This window comes from Polypterus senegalus, chromosome 10 (assembly GCF_016835505.1).
Source record: "Polypterus senegalus isolate Bchr_013 chromosome 10, ASM1683550v1, whole genome shotgun sequence".
NCBI classification, from domain to species: Eukaryota; Metazoa; Chordata; class Cladistia; order Polypteriformes; family Polypteridae; genus Polypterus; species Polypterus senegalus.
Genome location: NC_053163.1, coordinates 181004706 through 181021154, shown reverse-complemented (window position 1 = coordinate 181021154; position 16449 = coordinate 181004706). Strand labels below are relative to the sequence as shown.

Genomic DNA, 16449 nt, shown 5'->3' with positions numbered 1-16449 from the left:
AGACTTAAATGGCAGCTTAAGTGAAAAATTAACGAAAACATACTAAGTAATTACATCACAAACACTGACTTAATCAGTTTTATTGTAAAAAGATGCTGACGAAGGAAGAGAAGAAGCGGGCCACTAGGGTGAAGAAAAGAAGAGTTGCTCAGGAACCAGCAAGCGCATCAACCTCTGAGCAAATGAATGCTAAACGTACAGAGAGAGAGGATGAAAACTAGGAATGCTCATGTCAAGTGGATTCACTGCTTGTTATCATGCAGTGTGCCGTTAATAGTTTTGTAATATTTTGTGAACGAGTGTCAAGACTGAAATGGGCCTCAGGAGTCATTATGTAGTGAGCCAGTCTTGGATTACAGTGCTACCACAGCCCTGTCATCTTGTTGGTTTTGCTACCTGTCATTTCTATCACCCTTTCCACCATTTTAAAGGGTTTAATGATATGATAGTGAAGAATGGACAGCTTTCTAATGACTTCACTCTCAGTGACCTGGTGAATTAAATTTTTTCACTTACAACGGTATCCACTCATTGTGTATGCAAGCTGTTGAGATCCAAAAGGAGAGACTGAATATTTTACATATTTAAAAGGTAGAATTAAAAGAAATGCACACATAAATGTCTCAGTAGTAGTCAACAGTGTCCAAAAACAGTCCTAATATTAAAAAAGAGACAACAGAATGTCAACTCCCAAAACATTAAAGCACAACCTCCTGAACTCACTTCAAATGTTTTAATTCCAAAACAACTTAATATACATATAATTTTAAACAACAATTCAAAACATGTCAAGATATAACTTTGTTGTTCCCGGTACACCATTTTGTCCACATTTTTAGGTACAGAAAATACACAAAAGTTTTCAAGATGTCAGTTTCAGAACATTTATTGTTTCATGGCTGAAGTGACTGGTTGGCTGACTACATCTCTACATGGCACAGTTTACAACCATCAGAGAGAGAAGGCAGCGGGCAACAAGTGAGCGGTCCAACACCGCTGCCCTCTTGTGGCTGAAGTCATAGTGGCACCGAGTGTCTCACAATTCACAGTACAGTGCGACTCTGACAACTAACATGGAAAGTAGGCAATCTGTGTAAATTTCAGCAAGTCGTGTAAAAATCTTAACATTGCATTCTTTTTAAAAAGTGTAACACTTTTCAAGCTTAAATCTTGAAGAACTGTGAATTTTGTGAAATTTAACAAAGATACAGTACAAATTGGAATTTCTACGAATGATTGCAATATAAATGCAGAAATGCTGACATTTGATGGATGAACCTTGGACCACAGGGTCAGGTCAGGTTTTATTTTAAATAAAATGCTCATTATTATTATGTTATTGTTTTGATGATCACAGCTTTTCTTCCTTTGCATTGGCAGAAACTGATTTTTATTTTTCCCTGCGCTGTGTGCCTGCAGGTTTTGAATCCTAAATCGCAGATTACCGTATTTGCAGGCCGTGTCTGTATGGGTTTCTCTCTGAATACTCAGTACTTCCTCCCGCATTCTGGTTGGTAATTCTAAACTGGCCTTGGGTGCCCTGTAATGGGCTGGCACCCTGTTCAGTGCTGCACCCAGCCTTATGCCCATTGTGGATGGGTTAAATACCAACTACCCTGGACCCATAACTGGATGAAATGGGTTGGAGAACAGTATAATGTGATAGGTGCTTTTCAAGGTCAATACTAGCCAAACTAATGTTTTCCTAAATTACATTGTTTTTCTTTAACTCTTTCTGTACCCATACTTTGATGTTTTTGCTTTGCGTCCTCCTCCAGAATAACTTGTTGTCTATGGGGGAGAAGTGAAAGCTTTAGATTTATCAAAACATTCGATATCCAGTTTTTGACAGATCTCGATATTTTAGGGTTCCCTGATACCGAAAACATCGACATCTCGACAATGAGTGTGTGTCTGTCTGTCTGTGTGTCACACTTTCTTGAGGACGGCCTAGAGTTAAAATGGCTGGACGGAAAAATACAAAACTCAAAACTTAAACCTGTTATGAAATGACGATATGCTGATTAGTTTTTGAGCCAAATCGTGCAAGAGAAAGTGGCATTCTAGAGGAACCCTCAAACACCGTAATTCTGCAATTAATTATGAATTCTTCTCGTTAGTTGCTATCGTAATGAGCTGTTTTATGATCGGAAAGATCAGCATTAGAGTGGTAAATAATGACTGAAATGTTATAGAATAGTTTGTGTAACTTGGTTCCAGAGGTGCAAAGCCTACTGACACTCACGTCCAAATTTTGTTTTTATTACTATCTGTATTAAAGTGCCATTCAGAGTTTGTACCTGAGCATTGGACAGGAACAAGAACAAGATTGTAAGTCCTCTAGAGGGGACATTGAATCAGACGCCTGCAGTGCCTCAGCTGGACTAATTCTGACAAGAGCATTGTAAAACATGTGGGAGCAGTCATCAGTAAAATAGGATGCACATTATTTTTGGAATATGGGAAAAATGAAACACCAGAGAATATGAATCTTTACACAAATATTGATCAAACAAGGAAATCGAAACTAAGTACCTTGAACTATGAGGCAGCAGTGCCCTCCGCTATACCACGGTGTTCTCCTATGGATATTCACTGTACAGAACATACACATATAGTCTTACTATATACAGTGACAAACATCTGTATACATTGTCACACACGTGTGCATGGGAGGCAGCTGAAGGGCTTAGAGAGGATTGATTATACATCTGCCCGGGGGGCGGCGGGTATGCTGACGCTCTTTCTGAGTTCTCTACAGGTCTTTCCCGGGAAATCCCACCAGGAGCTGACACCTCGAAGAGGGACACATCCCTTCCGGTTCCGGCACCGAGAACGATGCCACTTCCGGTTCTGGCACAGAGGACGACATCACTTCCGCTCTCCGTCCTATAAAGCCTCCTGCCTTTGCTCTGGCAGGCAGTTCTGTTTTGGACTCTGTTGAGTAAACTTGACTGTGATGAATCGGTTACTTTTGCAGCCAGGAAACCGGATTAAACGGGTGGCTGCCCCAAACCTTGCCATACCTCATGTCTCTTCTTCTTACAACATAAAGACTTTGAGTTAAATGAGGCAGAATTTTCGTTAAAACCACAACAAGTACCACACGGTAAATTGAGACATTACAGGCCTAGTTAGCTAAGGCACTGCACAAGATTGTTGGTTCAATCAATGCCTCGGACTCCTTGACCTGCCTGTGCTTCAATTCTGAAAAATGACACATAAAAACTGTCTGCGTACAAAGTGTTTTAGGATGGTGCTCACTACAAGAAAGGTGCTAGAGAAGGTAAAGGTTAGTCATTTCCTTGTGCTGTATACATTGCAGTGCTGATTCATTAAAATTGAAATAAGTTATGATAATCTTGTCATTTATTTTGGTAACCTCATAGATTTAGCATTAAAAAATGTGTTTTGTAGTTAAAGCACCTTTGGAAACGCTACTCAGTGTTGTCCGTAACTTGTAACTGTGTACACAAGAATTATTTGTGTACGTTTTGAAATCACTTCCATTGTTTTTGCCTGGCGCCTCCTGACTCACCCCCACATATGACATACCGTTTAATGCGTCTCGATGTTCAGTAATGCAAGACGTTTTTAACTTTTTAGGGTTTCCCTATTTTTGATCCTCTAGACCAAGGGCTCTCTAACTCGGTCCTGGGGGACCCCCTGTGTTCCAACCAGATTCCTAATCAGTGACAACACCCGATAGCGCTGATCTTATTTAACTCTTTCAGGGCTGATGTTGACTTTTGTCGAAATTCAGGGATAGAGGACAGTAATCGGCTGTAAACTGCAACAAAACTTGCCCTTTATGTTGTAGTTCAACTCTGTTTGCTTGAAGGAAGGTTACATAGCTTTGTCGATTTGACCTCGATTCCCTGCATGTGCCAGATATGCCAAACAGGCGCCAACAGCAACCACAGCATGTAGCAACAGACGTTTTATGTTGATTTCTCTGTGAAATCAGTGCATTGTGTGCTTTTCAGAGTTATTTTGGAAAGTATTCACCCCTTAAAGAGTTAATTAGCTGGTATTTTTTTTTTTTTTATTCTTTATAAGAAACTTACAAATGTTTCTGTTTTTGCTATAGATTTAAATGCTTAACTCTCTTTTTATTATATTTCGCCCTTTCTCTGTGCAGTTTTTTTCCTTCATTGAATCCTAATAATGACAATTAAAAACAAGCAGAGCAGAAACCCAAGCAAACAACACTCAATCGTAAAAGGACGCAACTACTTTAGCGTCAGCCCCACAAAGTAGTAAATAATGAATTAATTAAACAATTAAAACACCTAGAAAAGTAGAATGACAATTAAGATGAAAATACTGTTAAAAAGAAAAAAATACACATAATTGCTTAGTACATCCATCCATCCATTTTCTAACCCGCTGAATCCGAATACAGGGTCACGGGGGTCTGCTGGAGCCAATCCCAGCCAACACAGGGCACAAGGCAGGAACCAATCCTGGGCAGGGTGCCAACCCACCGCAGGACACACACAAACACACCCATGCACCAAGCACACACTAGGGCCAATTTAGAATCGCCAATCCACCTAACCGGCATGTCTTTGGACTGTGGGAGGAAACCGGAGCGCCCGGAGGAAACCCACGCAGACACGGGGAGAACATGCAAACTCCACGCAGGGAGGAGCTGGAAGCGAACCCAGGTCTCCTAACTGCGAGGCAGCAGCGCTACCACTGCGCCACCGTGCCGCCCTGCTTAGTACATTTCAATACTTTTTTTTTTTTAACAAACTTAGTTTTCTAATTTGTATATTGTTCCCAAAACAGGGAATGTGGGAAACAACAGTTCACTTAATTAGCACAGGAATCCAATTAAAAACAGAGGCTGGTTGGAACAAAAACCTGCAGCCACAGGGGTCCCCCAGGACCGAGTTAGAGAACCCCTGCTCTAGACCTGAAAAAAACTCTCATTTTTTGGCAATATTACACCCTTATGATAAAGAGTAAGTCAATAGGTGTCTTTAGCACAAACAATCAGAAGGACTTGAAGTTGTACCTGCCGCATCTACCATCTCCAGGGTATGTGGGGTCAAAGTCACTCCTTTTCACAAGGCTTAAAAAAGCGAGGATCAGCAATAAAGGCATGTGGAGTGTCATTTTACAAGGCTGCTGATCATGAATACGATCATATTTGTGATATGTGATTCTTTACTGGAGGGCCCACCCCTCTAAGAGTCAGTCCCAGAAGGTTCAAAATGACAAATGACAAATCTATATGCATGCGGGGTAGTCAAAGATTACAAACATGATGTTGTTTTTGATTTTTTTATCCTTTACAAGGATTTAGCCCTCAATGGACCTAATTAGAGGGTGAAAAATTACACATTTTTATGATAATGAAGAATATTTCGACTTTAAAAATTTTAATTGAAGCATAAACTTTAACATTTCAAATATCTAAGGCAACTATTCTGGTTAATTGTGTTCTTCTACCTCATGAAGTCAATCATCACATTTCTTAAGAATATTCAGCATTAGGCCGTTTTACGCTAATTCAGACCTTTTTTAAATTCTTTTGTCTTAAATGTTCTATAAAGGCCTTCAGCTCTGACACAGGTTTATCTTGCCAGTATAGGCTAAATATATACTAAATTAAATGTTAGCCTATAATATTTACAAACTGGTACTGTTACTAATCCTCCTCTGTTGTGTTTCTCTTCTCGGTATCTGGAGGTGCCACTTCGGTGCCACAGCTCCACTGCCAGGCTGTTCTCCTGCATAAGTTGGAATCACCAGAAGGAAAGATTCTCTCATCAGATTGGACGGCCATCACAGACCCCAGAAGAGAAAACCCTGGAGGGGGTAGGCGGCCATTTGGCCGAGGTCTCCATGGCTCTGACTGTATTTCTGGCTTCCTCTTTTACAATTTCATTCTCTGCCATTGTCAACTGTCCGTAGTTCATCAGTTAATTAATGGGCACATATTGTTGGCTTCCATTTCTGTTCAATCTGCTATAACCTTGTTCTCTGTGTGTTTTAACAAATCTGCATTTATATGTGTGCCAGTTCTGGATTTAGTTATTAGTATCAACTAGATTTGTATTTTAACTAAGAATTGTTCACAGAGCGCTGTGCCTGCACTCAGTGAATGGCGCTATACAAAAGATAAGCCGTAATGGATTGCAAGTCACAGGAGTAAAAAAGATAGTTGCTGCACAGATCCACTCATATTTAACTAATAATAATCTGTATGAACGGTTCCAGTCTGGCTTTCGCCCCTTTCACAGCACTGAAACAGCACTTATAAAAATAACCAATGATCTCCTTATGGCAGCTGACTCTGGTTTACTTTCCATTCTTATTCTTTTGGATCTGAGTGCAGCTTTTGACACTATTTCTCACCCCATTCTACTTAGTAGGTTAGTCTCAATCGGTCTCTCTCATACTCCTCTAGCCTGGTTCAAGTCATACTTGTCTGATCGCACTCAGTTTATTCGATTGAAATCATTCACTTCTCAGTCCTTTCCTCTGGTCACTGGCGTCCCCCAGGGATCTGTCCTGGGGCCCCTTCTTTTCATTATCTACCTTCTCCCGCTTGGATATATTTTTCGTAAATATAATATTCAGTTTCAGTGTTATGCTGATGACACCCAGCTTTATCTGTCCACCAAACCTGATTCTGCTCTCCCCCCATCCTCCCTCACTCTCTGTTTAGTTGAACTTAAATACATGGTTCTCTTCTAACTTTCTGAAACTCAACAGCAATAAATCAGAGCTTCTTCTGGTAGGCTCTAAATCAACATTATCCAGAACTAATGGTTTTTCTATTGCTATCAATAACTTGCCGGTCTCTGTTTCCCCATGTGTGAAAAGTTTGGGTGTCATCCTTGACAGTACTCTGTCTTTTAATTCACACATCAATAATGTCACTCGGTCTGCTTATTTCCAGTTGCGTAACATCAATCGTCTCCGTTCCTTTCTTACTCCACAGGCCACTGCCATTCTTGTCCACAGCCTTGTTACTTCTCGGCTTGACTATTTTAATTCACTTCTTTTTGGTCTTTCTCAAAAATCAATTCATAAGCTTCAACGTGTTCAGAACTCTGCTGCCCGTGATTATCACCAGGACCCTTCTATTCACCACATCACCCCTGTTCTCCAGCAGCTCCATTGGCTTCCGGTCAAATATCGCATTAGTTTTAAAATACTTCTGTATACATTTAAGGCTATTCATCATCTCTCTCCTCCATATCTCTCTGATTTGGTACAGATCATCATCCCATCTCGGTGTCTCAGATCCTCTTCTTCTCTTTCTCTCTGTCCTTGTCCCCGTCTCGCCACTATGGGGAGCAGGGCTTTCAGTTGCTCTGCTCCTCGACTTTGGAATTCCCTACCTCCTGAAATAAGAAACATCACCTCTTTCTCTCTTTTTAAGTCTAGACTAAAAACTCACCTATTCAAAATAGCTTATCCCACATAACTTTCTCCATTTTCCTATCTTGGAACTGTTTTATGTTTTTATGATCTTGTAAATTACCTGCTCTTTTGCCTGCTTTTTATTTTCTTACTTTTATTATTATTTTTTACTGTGTACAGTGTCCTTGAGTGTTTTGAAAGGCGCTTTCAAATAAAATGTATTATTATTATTATTATTAGGAGTAAGACTGATCAAGTACTGTAGGGGTGACATTTTATTTCTCCACTTGGACATAAACATACACAAATGCAAACGTCCCCCCAAAGTGTGCTATCGACATATGGACTCCCAACCATAGATGAGACCCCATAAAGCAGAGCTCCTCAGCTTCATGTACCTCAGGGGCTTAGCCTGACTGAAGCCCTGCAATGCAAAACAAGCTAACATTTCTTTGGATTTTTGGTGTTTGTTGCTTCCTAGATATTTAAGTAAAAATATTTTAAAACTAGCAGGCCTACTTAAAACATGTTCTTTGTATTAGAGGCTAAGTTTAAAAAAAAAAAACAATAATCCTGAATTCAAAAGAATAATACATGCAGCAGCTGGCACTTCAGTCAGGCTTAGATCACTTAAGATTTCTCTTGTTGTAATCATAACTTATCACTAGATAAGAACAATTTTAATTAAAAAAGAAAAAACTTTAAATAGCCTTCCTTAAATTGCTTTGAGGAAGATATCACTTTCTAAAGTGAGCATTACAGCCTTCGTGGTGACATTTCAGTGCTGCCATACTTCTCTGACATACTGGTTTATTGTTCATTTCAGTGAAGGTGAATTTTTCTTCTCGTGCTTTGTTAAATGTCCTAAAAGTGTCTGAATTTTTTTTTCTTGTCATTCTCACCAGTAGCGACGCTACGTAAACAGCAAAAAAGTTGACACTAAAGTGCCGTTTTTTAGGAGAGAATGGAAATTGTTTAATTTTTGGCATGAATTTAATTTTAAAAACGACTCCTAGACTTGAATACATTTCTTTCTACCAATGCTTTGTATAGTAAATGTTTAGGGGTTGCATGTTGAGTTGCCTGGCCGTAAAGTATGGATACACTGTCATTAAAACTCTTCACATGGAGGTCAGATCCTCTCCCAGCAGCACTGAGCACAAAGCAATAAGTAAATGTGAACAGGGAGTCGGACCACCATGGAGTCCTGGGCCAATTTAGAACGGCGTTAAACACAAGGTGTTTGGGATGCGGGAAGAGAACTGGATTACCTGTTGAAAAACAGATACGGACCAAGAGTGAGATCTGAACTCAGGGTGGCAGATTTGGGAGGCGGCAGTGCTAAGCACAGTTACAAATATTAATACATGAGGATGGAACGAGAGCGAGCAGCCGGGTCGAGTGAATGCAGTGTTGGTTTTTAACCCTTCGTTACTCGGGTTTCGTGAACTCACATAGGTGCTCGGCTGGGGTGTATTGCAGCCCATTGTTATTTATGGAGAAATGAGAAATATTTAAAATGTAATTTATTTAATCTTTATTAGGACATGCAGCATTCTCTGGCTTTTCATGTTTACAAAATCATTGTCTAAAATTTCCTTTTCAATAATTACAGGTGGGAATAAAAAAAAAAAAGTTTCATGTCTCTATACCGTATACATTCATTCTGTCTGTTTCAAAAGTGGTCACAGTTCACAACTTCATAGAAAGTTCCACTATTCCTGTGTTTGTTGGGAACTTGATTGCAGGTTGGAACCAAATGTTTCATGCATATGTATTTGCTGCAGGAATGGCACTGAAATCTTGTTTCTCTGTCTTTACTCCTTGGACATTCCTCACACCTTGCCTGTTTTGGTTTCTTTGCTGGTGGTGGGTTCGCAGCAGAACTTTCTCCGGTTGTTCTTTTGAGCTTCAGTTGCATCTCTTTGCTGAGCTGAGAACTTCTGGCCTATCTTCGGCAAAGTTGTTCTTAAACAAGGTCCAAGGCAAGCTTTTTCAGGAAAAGTCTGCGCAGCAATGCATGCCCTGTGTTTTCGTGGTACACCACATGAGCTTTTATTCCGGCGACATTCACTAGTGAAAAGAATATAGTAAGAGGCCATCCGGAAATACCAACGATACTCTGTGGGATTACTCTGGTGGGGTGCTAAACGACCCAGAACGACATAATACGACGTTATCAGCTCAAGGGTCCACCTCCGACTGATGTGTGCTCTTGCATGCGTAATACGTTAGTCAACTTGCAGCTACTCAAGACATCAAAGCTCCGCGTCACGCCATCTATGAGTATTACGCATAACTTTGGCAAACTGGGGTGTGCAACACCTCACCCGAGTAATGAAGGGTTAACTGTTGCTGCAGTCACACTGCAAGAAAACTTTGACATATTTCAATATTCATAGTTAAAGTAAATGTAAACACTTAATTTGGTCCAATATACTGAAAATATCAAAACGGTATTTCCGCTTCACTTAATGCTTTCAGCCGCCTGTGGGAAACACTTGCTGTGTTGTTGTCACTTGATTGACTTGCGTATCATTAGCGTGCTTTGTCTCTTAATAATAAAAATGCTTTTTAAAAAAAGTTTTTATATCTTTTTGTCAACAGCCTTACCACCTGTGCCAAAGAACAGGTCGTCTACCTGAAGCTAAGCAAGTTTGGGCTCGGCCAGTACTTGGATGGGAGACCATCTAGAAAAAGCTTGGGTTACTACTTGAAGAGATGTTGGTGAGGCCAGCGGGGGACGCCTACCCTGTGGTCTGTGTGTGGATGCCAATGTGCAATGACGGGGACAGAGTGCTGTAAATATGAAGACATAAAACTGAGGACCAGACTGTCTGTGATCATTAAAGATCCCTGGGCATCTTTCAAAAAGAGCAGAGTATATCCTGGCTCAATTATTCATTCTAATCACGCCTGTCTCTCTCTCACTACTTCACCACCTAACAGCTAATGTGTGGCGAGCACACTGGTGCAATAATGGCTGCTGTAGCATCATCTGGGTGGCTGGTGGATGAAGTGGCTCCCCATTCTCTACGTCAAGCACTTTGAGTAGCGAGAAAAGTGCTATATACAGTAAATGTATGGAATTCTTATTATTTTTTTCACCTTCTTCATTTGAATGTGGTATGAAACAACAACTTTCATTATTGTTGCTTCCAAACAGCACAGACTTACATTATTTTGTGAATTAAAAATTCTCTCCTGTTCATGATTATAAAATATTAAAACCAAAAAGTATGACTACATGTGTAACTGGCTAGAAAAGCAGCATGGAGACATTTCATTCATAAGGATTGTCGCTGGCATAGGAAACAGCCAAACTGCTGAAACACTGTGTCGATTTTGTGAAGCTGGTCATTTCAAACAACAACAACAAAAAAAAGATTGATAAAACACATTCAAAAATAGCCAACGCTGACCAAAGTGCTGTACAATCAAAAATAAAATGAATCACATAAAAATCAGTCACATAACATTAAAAATAAACTAAAATGAAGGAAAATGAAATTAGATTAAAATAACAGCAGCAAGATAATAAGAGTAAAAAATGATTTACTTACACCATTGATTCAAAAGCCAGCGTGAAAAAGTAAGTCTTCAGTAATGACTTAAATGTGACTAAAGTGGGGGCCATTCTGATCAACTCCAGTAAACTAATCCACAGAGAAAGAGCAGCTTCCGAAAAAGCTTGGTCACTTCTCCATTTATACCTTCATCTAGGGACCACTGGCTAGATGACCCAAGTGCCATCTTTGGGGTGTACATTTTTAAAAGATCTGACAGGTAAGAAGTCGCCATTAAGCATTTGAAAACCAAAAACAAAATTTTAAAATCAATTCAAAAATGAACTGGAAGCCAGTGTAGAGAGGCAAGTACTGGAGAAATATGGTCACATTTGTGAGTGCGAGTTAAAAAACGGGCCGCAGCATTCTGTACCATCTGTAGGCGAAGTAAGGATGCCTGATCAACCCCAAGGTACAGACTATTACAAAAATCAGGAGTGGACTCCCCTAGACTTTCTCGTATACTCAGATTTGGGGATGGATATTTGAGGAGTAAGATGCAAGACAATGCTTATATTATTATATTATGTACATTAAGGAACCATCAACAACAAATCAAATCAAATTAATAATATATTGAACAATTATTATAAAAGTAAAGTTGAATAAATCGGACTGTGCAGCTGCATGAGTAAAAGGTAAAGTACCACTTCTGGTTAACGGAAATAGCCCAAAAGTTGATAGAAATCTACGTTTCATATCTAATACTTGAATGCAAAATTTGGTTGACCTAAGTGAAAGTGTACGCAAGTTATCGTGTTTACATACACACACACAGACAGACACAATTCCAAAAATGGAGTTCTAAAACATCGAGATTCATCAAAATGTTGAAATTTAATTTTTGGAGGATTCCAATACTTTCCCTACACTTCGTATATGACAAAGTCAGGGAGATCTAAAATGTCGAGATTAATCAAAATCTCGATACTGACTCTTTGGATGATTACAATACTTTCCCTATACTTCGTATATGAGAAAGTAATAATCTAACCTAGAGGTTATAAACACGTGAAATGCTTTTTCGAGATCATTTTGCGATAAAATAGCCCTGACCTTTGATAAGTCTCAACTGATAAAAAACAGGCTCTAACTACAACATTGTTTGTCTATTTATCGAAAGACATAATTCCAAAAATGGAGTTCTAAAACATCGAGATTCATCAAAATGTCGAAATTTAATTTTTGGAGGATTCCAATACTTTCCCTACACTTCGTATATGACAAAGTCAGGGAGATCTAAAATGTCGAGATTAATCAAAATCTCGATACCGACTCTTTGGATGATTACAATACTTTCCCTATACTTCGTATACGAGAAAGTAATAATCTAACCTAAAGGTTATAAACACGTGAAATGCTTTTTCAAGATCATTTTGCGATAAAATAGCCCTGACCTTTGATAAAAGTCTCAACTGATAAAAAACAGGATCTAACTACAACATTGTTTGTCTGTTTATCGAAAGACATAATTCCAAAAATGGAGTTCTAAAACATCGAGATTCATCAAAATGTCGAAATTGAATTTTTGGAGGATTCCAATACTTTCCCTACACTTCGTTTATGACAAAGTCAGGGAGATCTAAAATGTCGAGATTAATCAAAATCTCGATACCGACTCTTTGGATGATTACAATACTTTCCCTATACTTCTTATACGAGAAAGTAATAATCTAACCTAGAGGTTATAAACACGTGAAATGCTTTTTCGAGATCATTTTGTGATAAAATAGCCCTGACCTTTGATAAAAGTCTCAACTGATAAAAAACAGGATCTAACTACAACATTGTTTGTCTGTTTATCGAATTTAAAAGTTCTCTCAAGAATAACCCCCAACTTCTTGGTATAAGGCCTCTCATATGATACCAGTGAACCAAGAGCATTATTTAGAGAAGTTGAAATGTCATCATTTCCAAAAAATGAGTATTTCTGTTTTCTTTTCATTGAGTTGAAGAAAGTTTATTGCCATCTAGGATTTTATTACATTTAAACACTCATGTAATAGGTGTGCTGAACCTCCCTGTAATGTTTTAAATGGCAAGTAAAGCTGTGTGTCGTCACCATAAAAATGAAAAGAAAAGTCGTATTTCTTAACAATGGAACCTAAAGGCAGCACGTAAAGAGTAAAAAGTACAGGACCACGTTTCATTATGGAGTCCTGAAATATGAAATATGATACGTGATGAACTTTAAAATTGAAGGAAAGCAGTGGGGTGTGTTAATAAGTTACATGCGACAGGTTTCTGTGGAGTAGACGGGTATCTTCAGCAGGTGTGAAGATTAGTCCCTATATCTAAAATGGTGAACTTCCCCTTTAAGCAGAATTCACTAGAAGTCGGGCATGAATTGTGTTTAAGATTCATCGATAAGAAGCTTTATACAGTCCACTATAAATCAGACACAGCCAAACAGTCATAAATGTTAATCCAGTAATAAATTAAATCACGTTTCACAGTAGCTTTCTAACTTATCGTGGCCTCACAAGCAGGCAAAGAACCCAAGAATCGACACCTGTTTGCAAAACCCTGTCAGTGGAAGTAAAAAGTAAAGACCACTATGGCACATAATGCTCCAGTTTAGTACCAGACACGCTACAATACAACACACTGGGAGTGAATCGAAGTAAAAGTGCATAATGGCATCGTGATTCAGCCTACTATGTAGGTAATTCAGCCCTGCAGAGACGCAGGGAAGCCTGTTAGGCCGCTACTCCCTCAGCATAACTGATATTTTCTAGCTACGGTGTCGAGGTTACCTCCGTTTGACACAACTTAAGCCTGACTCCACACAGTGCGCTCTGACTTGCACAAGCATTGGCAGCCAGTCAGTTTTTTTTTTGAAGCGTACTTTACATTTAAAGGCTGCAGACGCCCGAGTGCAAAATGGCCTCCCTTAGTGAAACGTCATTGTCATTTTAAACAAAGACACCTCCGAGAGGCATTCACATTTACAGCTCCAATACATAAATAAACAAATAAATAAATAAACAAACAAACAAGACATCCTCTTGAGATCAAAAGAAGTACAGTTGCATTTTTTTTTGTTTCTGGAGATTTCCAAACAGCCTTCTCTAAATTCTCTCTGATGGCTGTACTGACTGCAAAAAAGCATAGCTGAACAGCAGTAACAGCGTCTCTGCATACTGGCACACACTGTAAAGCTAAAGGTGGGGGATGGATGTGCTTTTGGGGAGGGTGGGCTTTCACTTGAGACCATCATCAGTACTTTTAAACATCAGAATGGCATTGTAGATCTTCAGAGCTGGGCCCAACTTGATGCTCATAATTTTCACAATGTCGGTCTGCGTCAGCAAGAGGAACGCCTCTCCGTCGATCATCTGAAAAGACATACAGTAGTTATGTTTATTTTCATAGCGTTTTAGTGATATCACGTCAGCTGATGTGTCCCTAGTTACTCTACTAGATACCATGCTAGATAGATAGATAGATAGATAGATAGATAGATAGATAGATAGATAGATAGATAGATAGATAGATAGATAGATAGATAGATAGATAGATAGATAGATAGATAGATAGATAGATAGATAGATAGATAGATAGATAGATAGATAGATAGATAGATAGATACTTTATTAATCCCAAGGGAAAATTCACATACTCCAGCAGCAGTACACTTTATAGATAAATTAAAGCGTGATAACAATGAAAGTATAACATTCAGACAATTCCCCCCGGGTGGAATTGAAGAGTCGCATGGTGTGATGGAGGAACGATCTCCTCAGTCTGTCAGTGGAGCAGGACGGTGACAGCAGTCTGTCGTTGAAGCTGCTCCTCTGTCTGGAGATGATACTGCTGCTTTACATTTTTATCAAACACATTTCGTTTTATATAGCAACGTATAAGTGAAACTACACCTAAAAGTGCTTTAGATGAACAATGTGACATAACTCTTGTGTTATAATACCGAGGCACCACATCTTCAGGAGTCCTGAGGTAGCATCCTGGTGTGACCATAATTTGTATGGACTGGGTACATCCTAGAGATGAGATGTGCCTGCATTAATTGTGGTGGTCTTCTGTATTAAGGTTACTTGCAATTGGCTGTCATGTCATCCATGCTTGATCTCTGCCTTGCACCCGATTCCTCTGGGGTAGACTAAACTGGAAAGAGGCGTATGCAATAAATGGATGGAGGCCTACTCTTCTAACTCTTTGAGGGCTGAATACTTTTTCCACAAAAAAACGCATACAAAGCAAAGGTTTCACACAGAAATCAACATAAACTCGTGAGCTGCGTGCCGTGCCTGCCAGTTCACCAGGAATGCACAACAGGCCGGCTGCCAGGCTGTCTTCGTGTGACGGGGGCAGCAACAGCGGTTGCGGTTTCAGTGTATCGAAATCTGGTTTGTACCTCATGTCCTTCTAAGTGGCTGTCCTCCCTAGGCGCGTCACCTACACAAACCTGTTCAACACCACGATTAACTGGGGAACGGTTAGTTGATGCTGGTACCTCACATTCGTTTTCGATCACTTGCATCAAAATTGGAGTTTGACAAAGCCAGATTCCATTTCAGCGACACTATACAAAATGTCATCTATAGGGTATTTTGCTTTACATTACACATTTGCTTCAATATCTCACCAAATGTCGATGCCATTTTTGCGGCTGTTTGCTCCTCGCTACTCACACAAGTGCAGGAAACCTCGGTCAAACCAATGAAGTCAACTTTCCTTCTAGCAATGAGAGACCAACTAAAACATAACAGAGGGTTTTTGTCACCGTTGACAACTAATTACCACCATCAACCCCTCCTTTTGACAAAAGTCGACATCCACCCTGAAAGAGCTAGCTGGGTGTTTATGTCATCGCATACACTTCAGAACAAAGTCATCCACCTGAAGCTAAGCATGGTTGGGCCCAGCCAGTAGTCGGATGGGAGACCATCTAGGAATAGCTTGGGTTGCTGCTGGGAGAGGTGTTGTTAGGGCAACCAGCAAGGGGGCGCTTAGCTGGTGGTCTGAATGTGGATCCCAATGCCCCAGTGCAGTGCCAGGAACACTGTACTGTAAAAATGGTGGAGTCCTTCAGAGGAGATGTAAAACTGAGGTCCTGACTCTCTGTGGTCATAAAAGATCCCTGGGGGTCCTTTGTAAAGAGAAGGGTGCATCCCGATGTACAGGATAAATTGCCCACAGTGGCCTAGTCATTCTGGCCCCCTAATCATCCCTTGTCTCTAACTGGCTATCTTTCTCACCAATTCACCACCTAACAGCTAATGTGTGGTGAGTGGACTGGTGCAAAAATGGCTGCCGTCGCAACATCCAGGTGGATGCTGCACATTAGTGGTGCTTGAAGTGACTCCCCACTCACTATGAAAAGTACTATATAAATGTAAAGAATTATTATTATTATTATTATTATTATTCATCTTGTAAGACTGGAAATCAACCAGGGACGCCATGACGTGACAGTATAATGACACTTCAATCACGATACAATACATTTGCATGTTTTTCTGATTTATTATTTTTTTGA

General features: G+C 39.8%; 1 protein-coding gene across 2 annotated transcripts in view; it reads right to left on the bottom strand.

Moving 5' to 3' along the window:
* Positions 1-12656: 12656 nt before the first annotated feature.
* l3mbtl1 (L3MBTL histone methyl-lysine binding protein 1) overlaps positions 12657-16449 on the bottom strand; it is an 86265-nt gene continuing 82472 nt past the window's right edge. For both annotated transcript variants that reach the window (XM_039767902.1, XM_039767904.1), the window contains exon 21: positions 12657-14287. In XM_039767902.1, the coding sequence (XP_039623836.1) occupies positions 14153-14287 (135 nt within the window). In that variant the 3' untranslated portion in view covers positions 12657-14152. The remainder of the gene's footprint in view (positions 14288-16449) is intronic.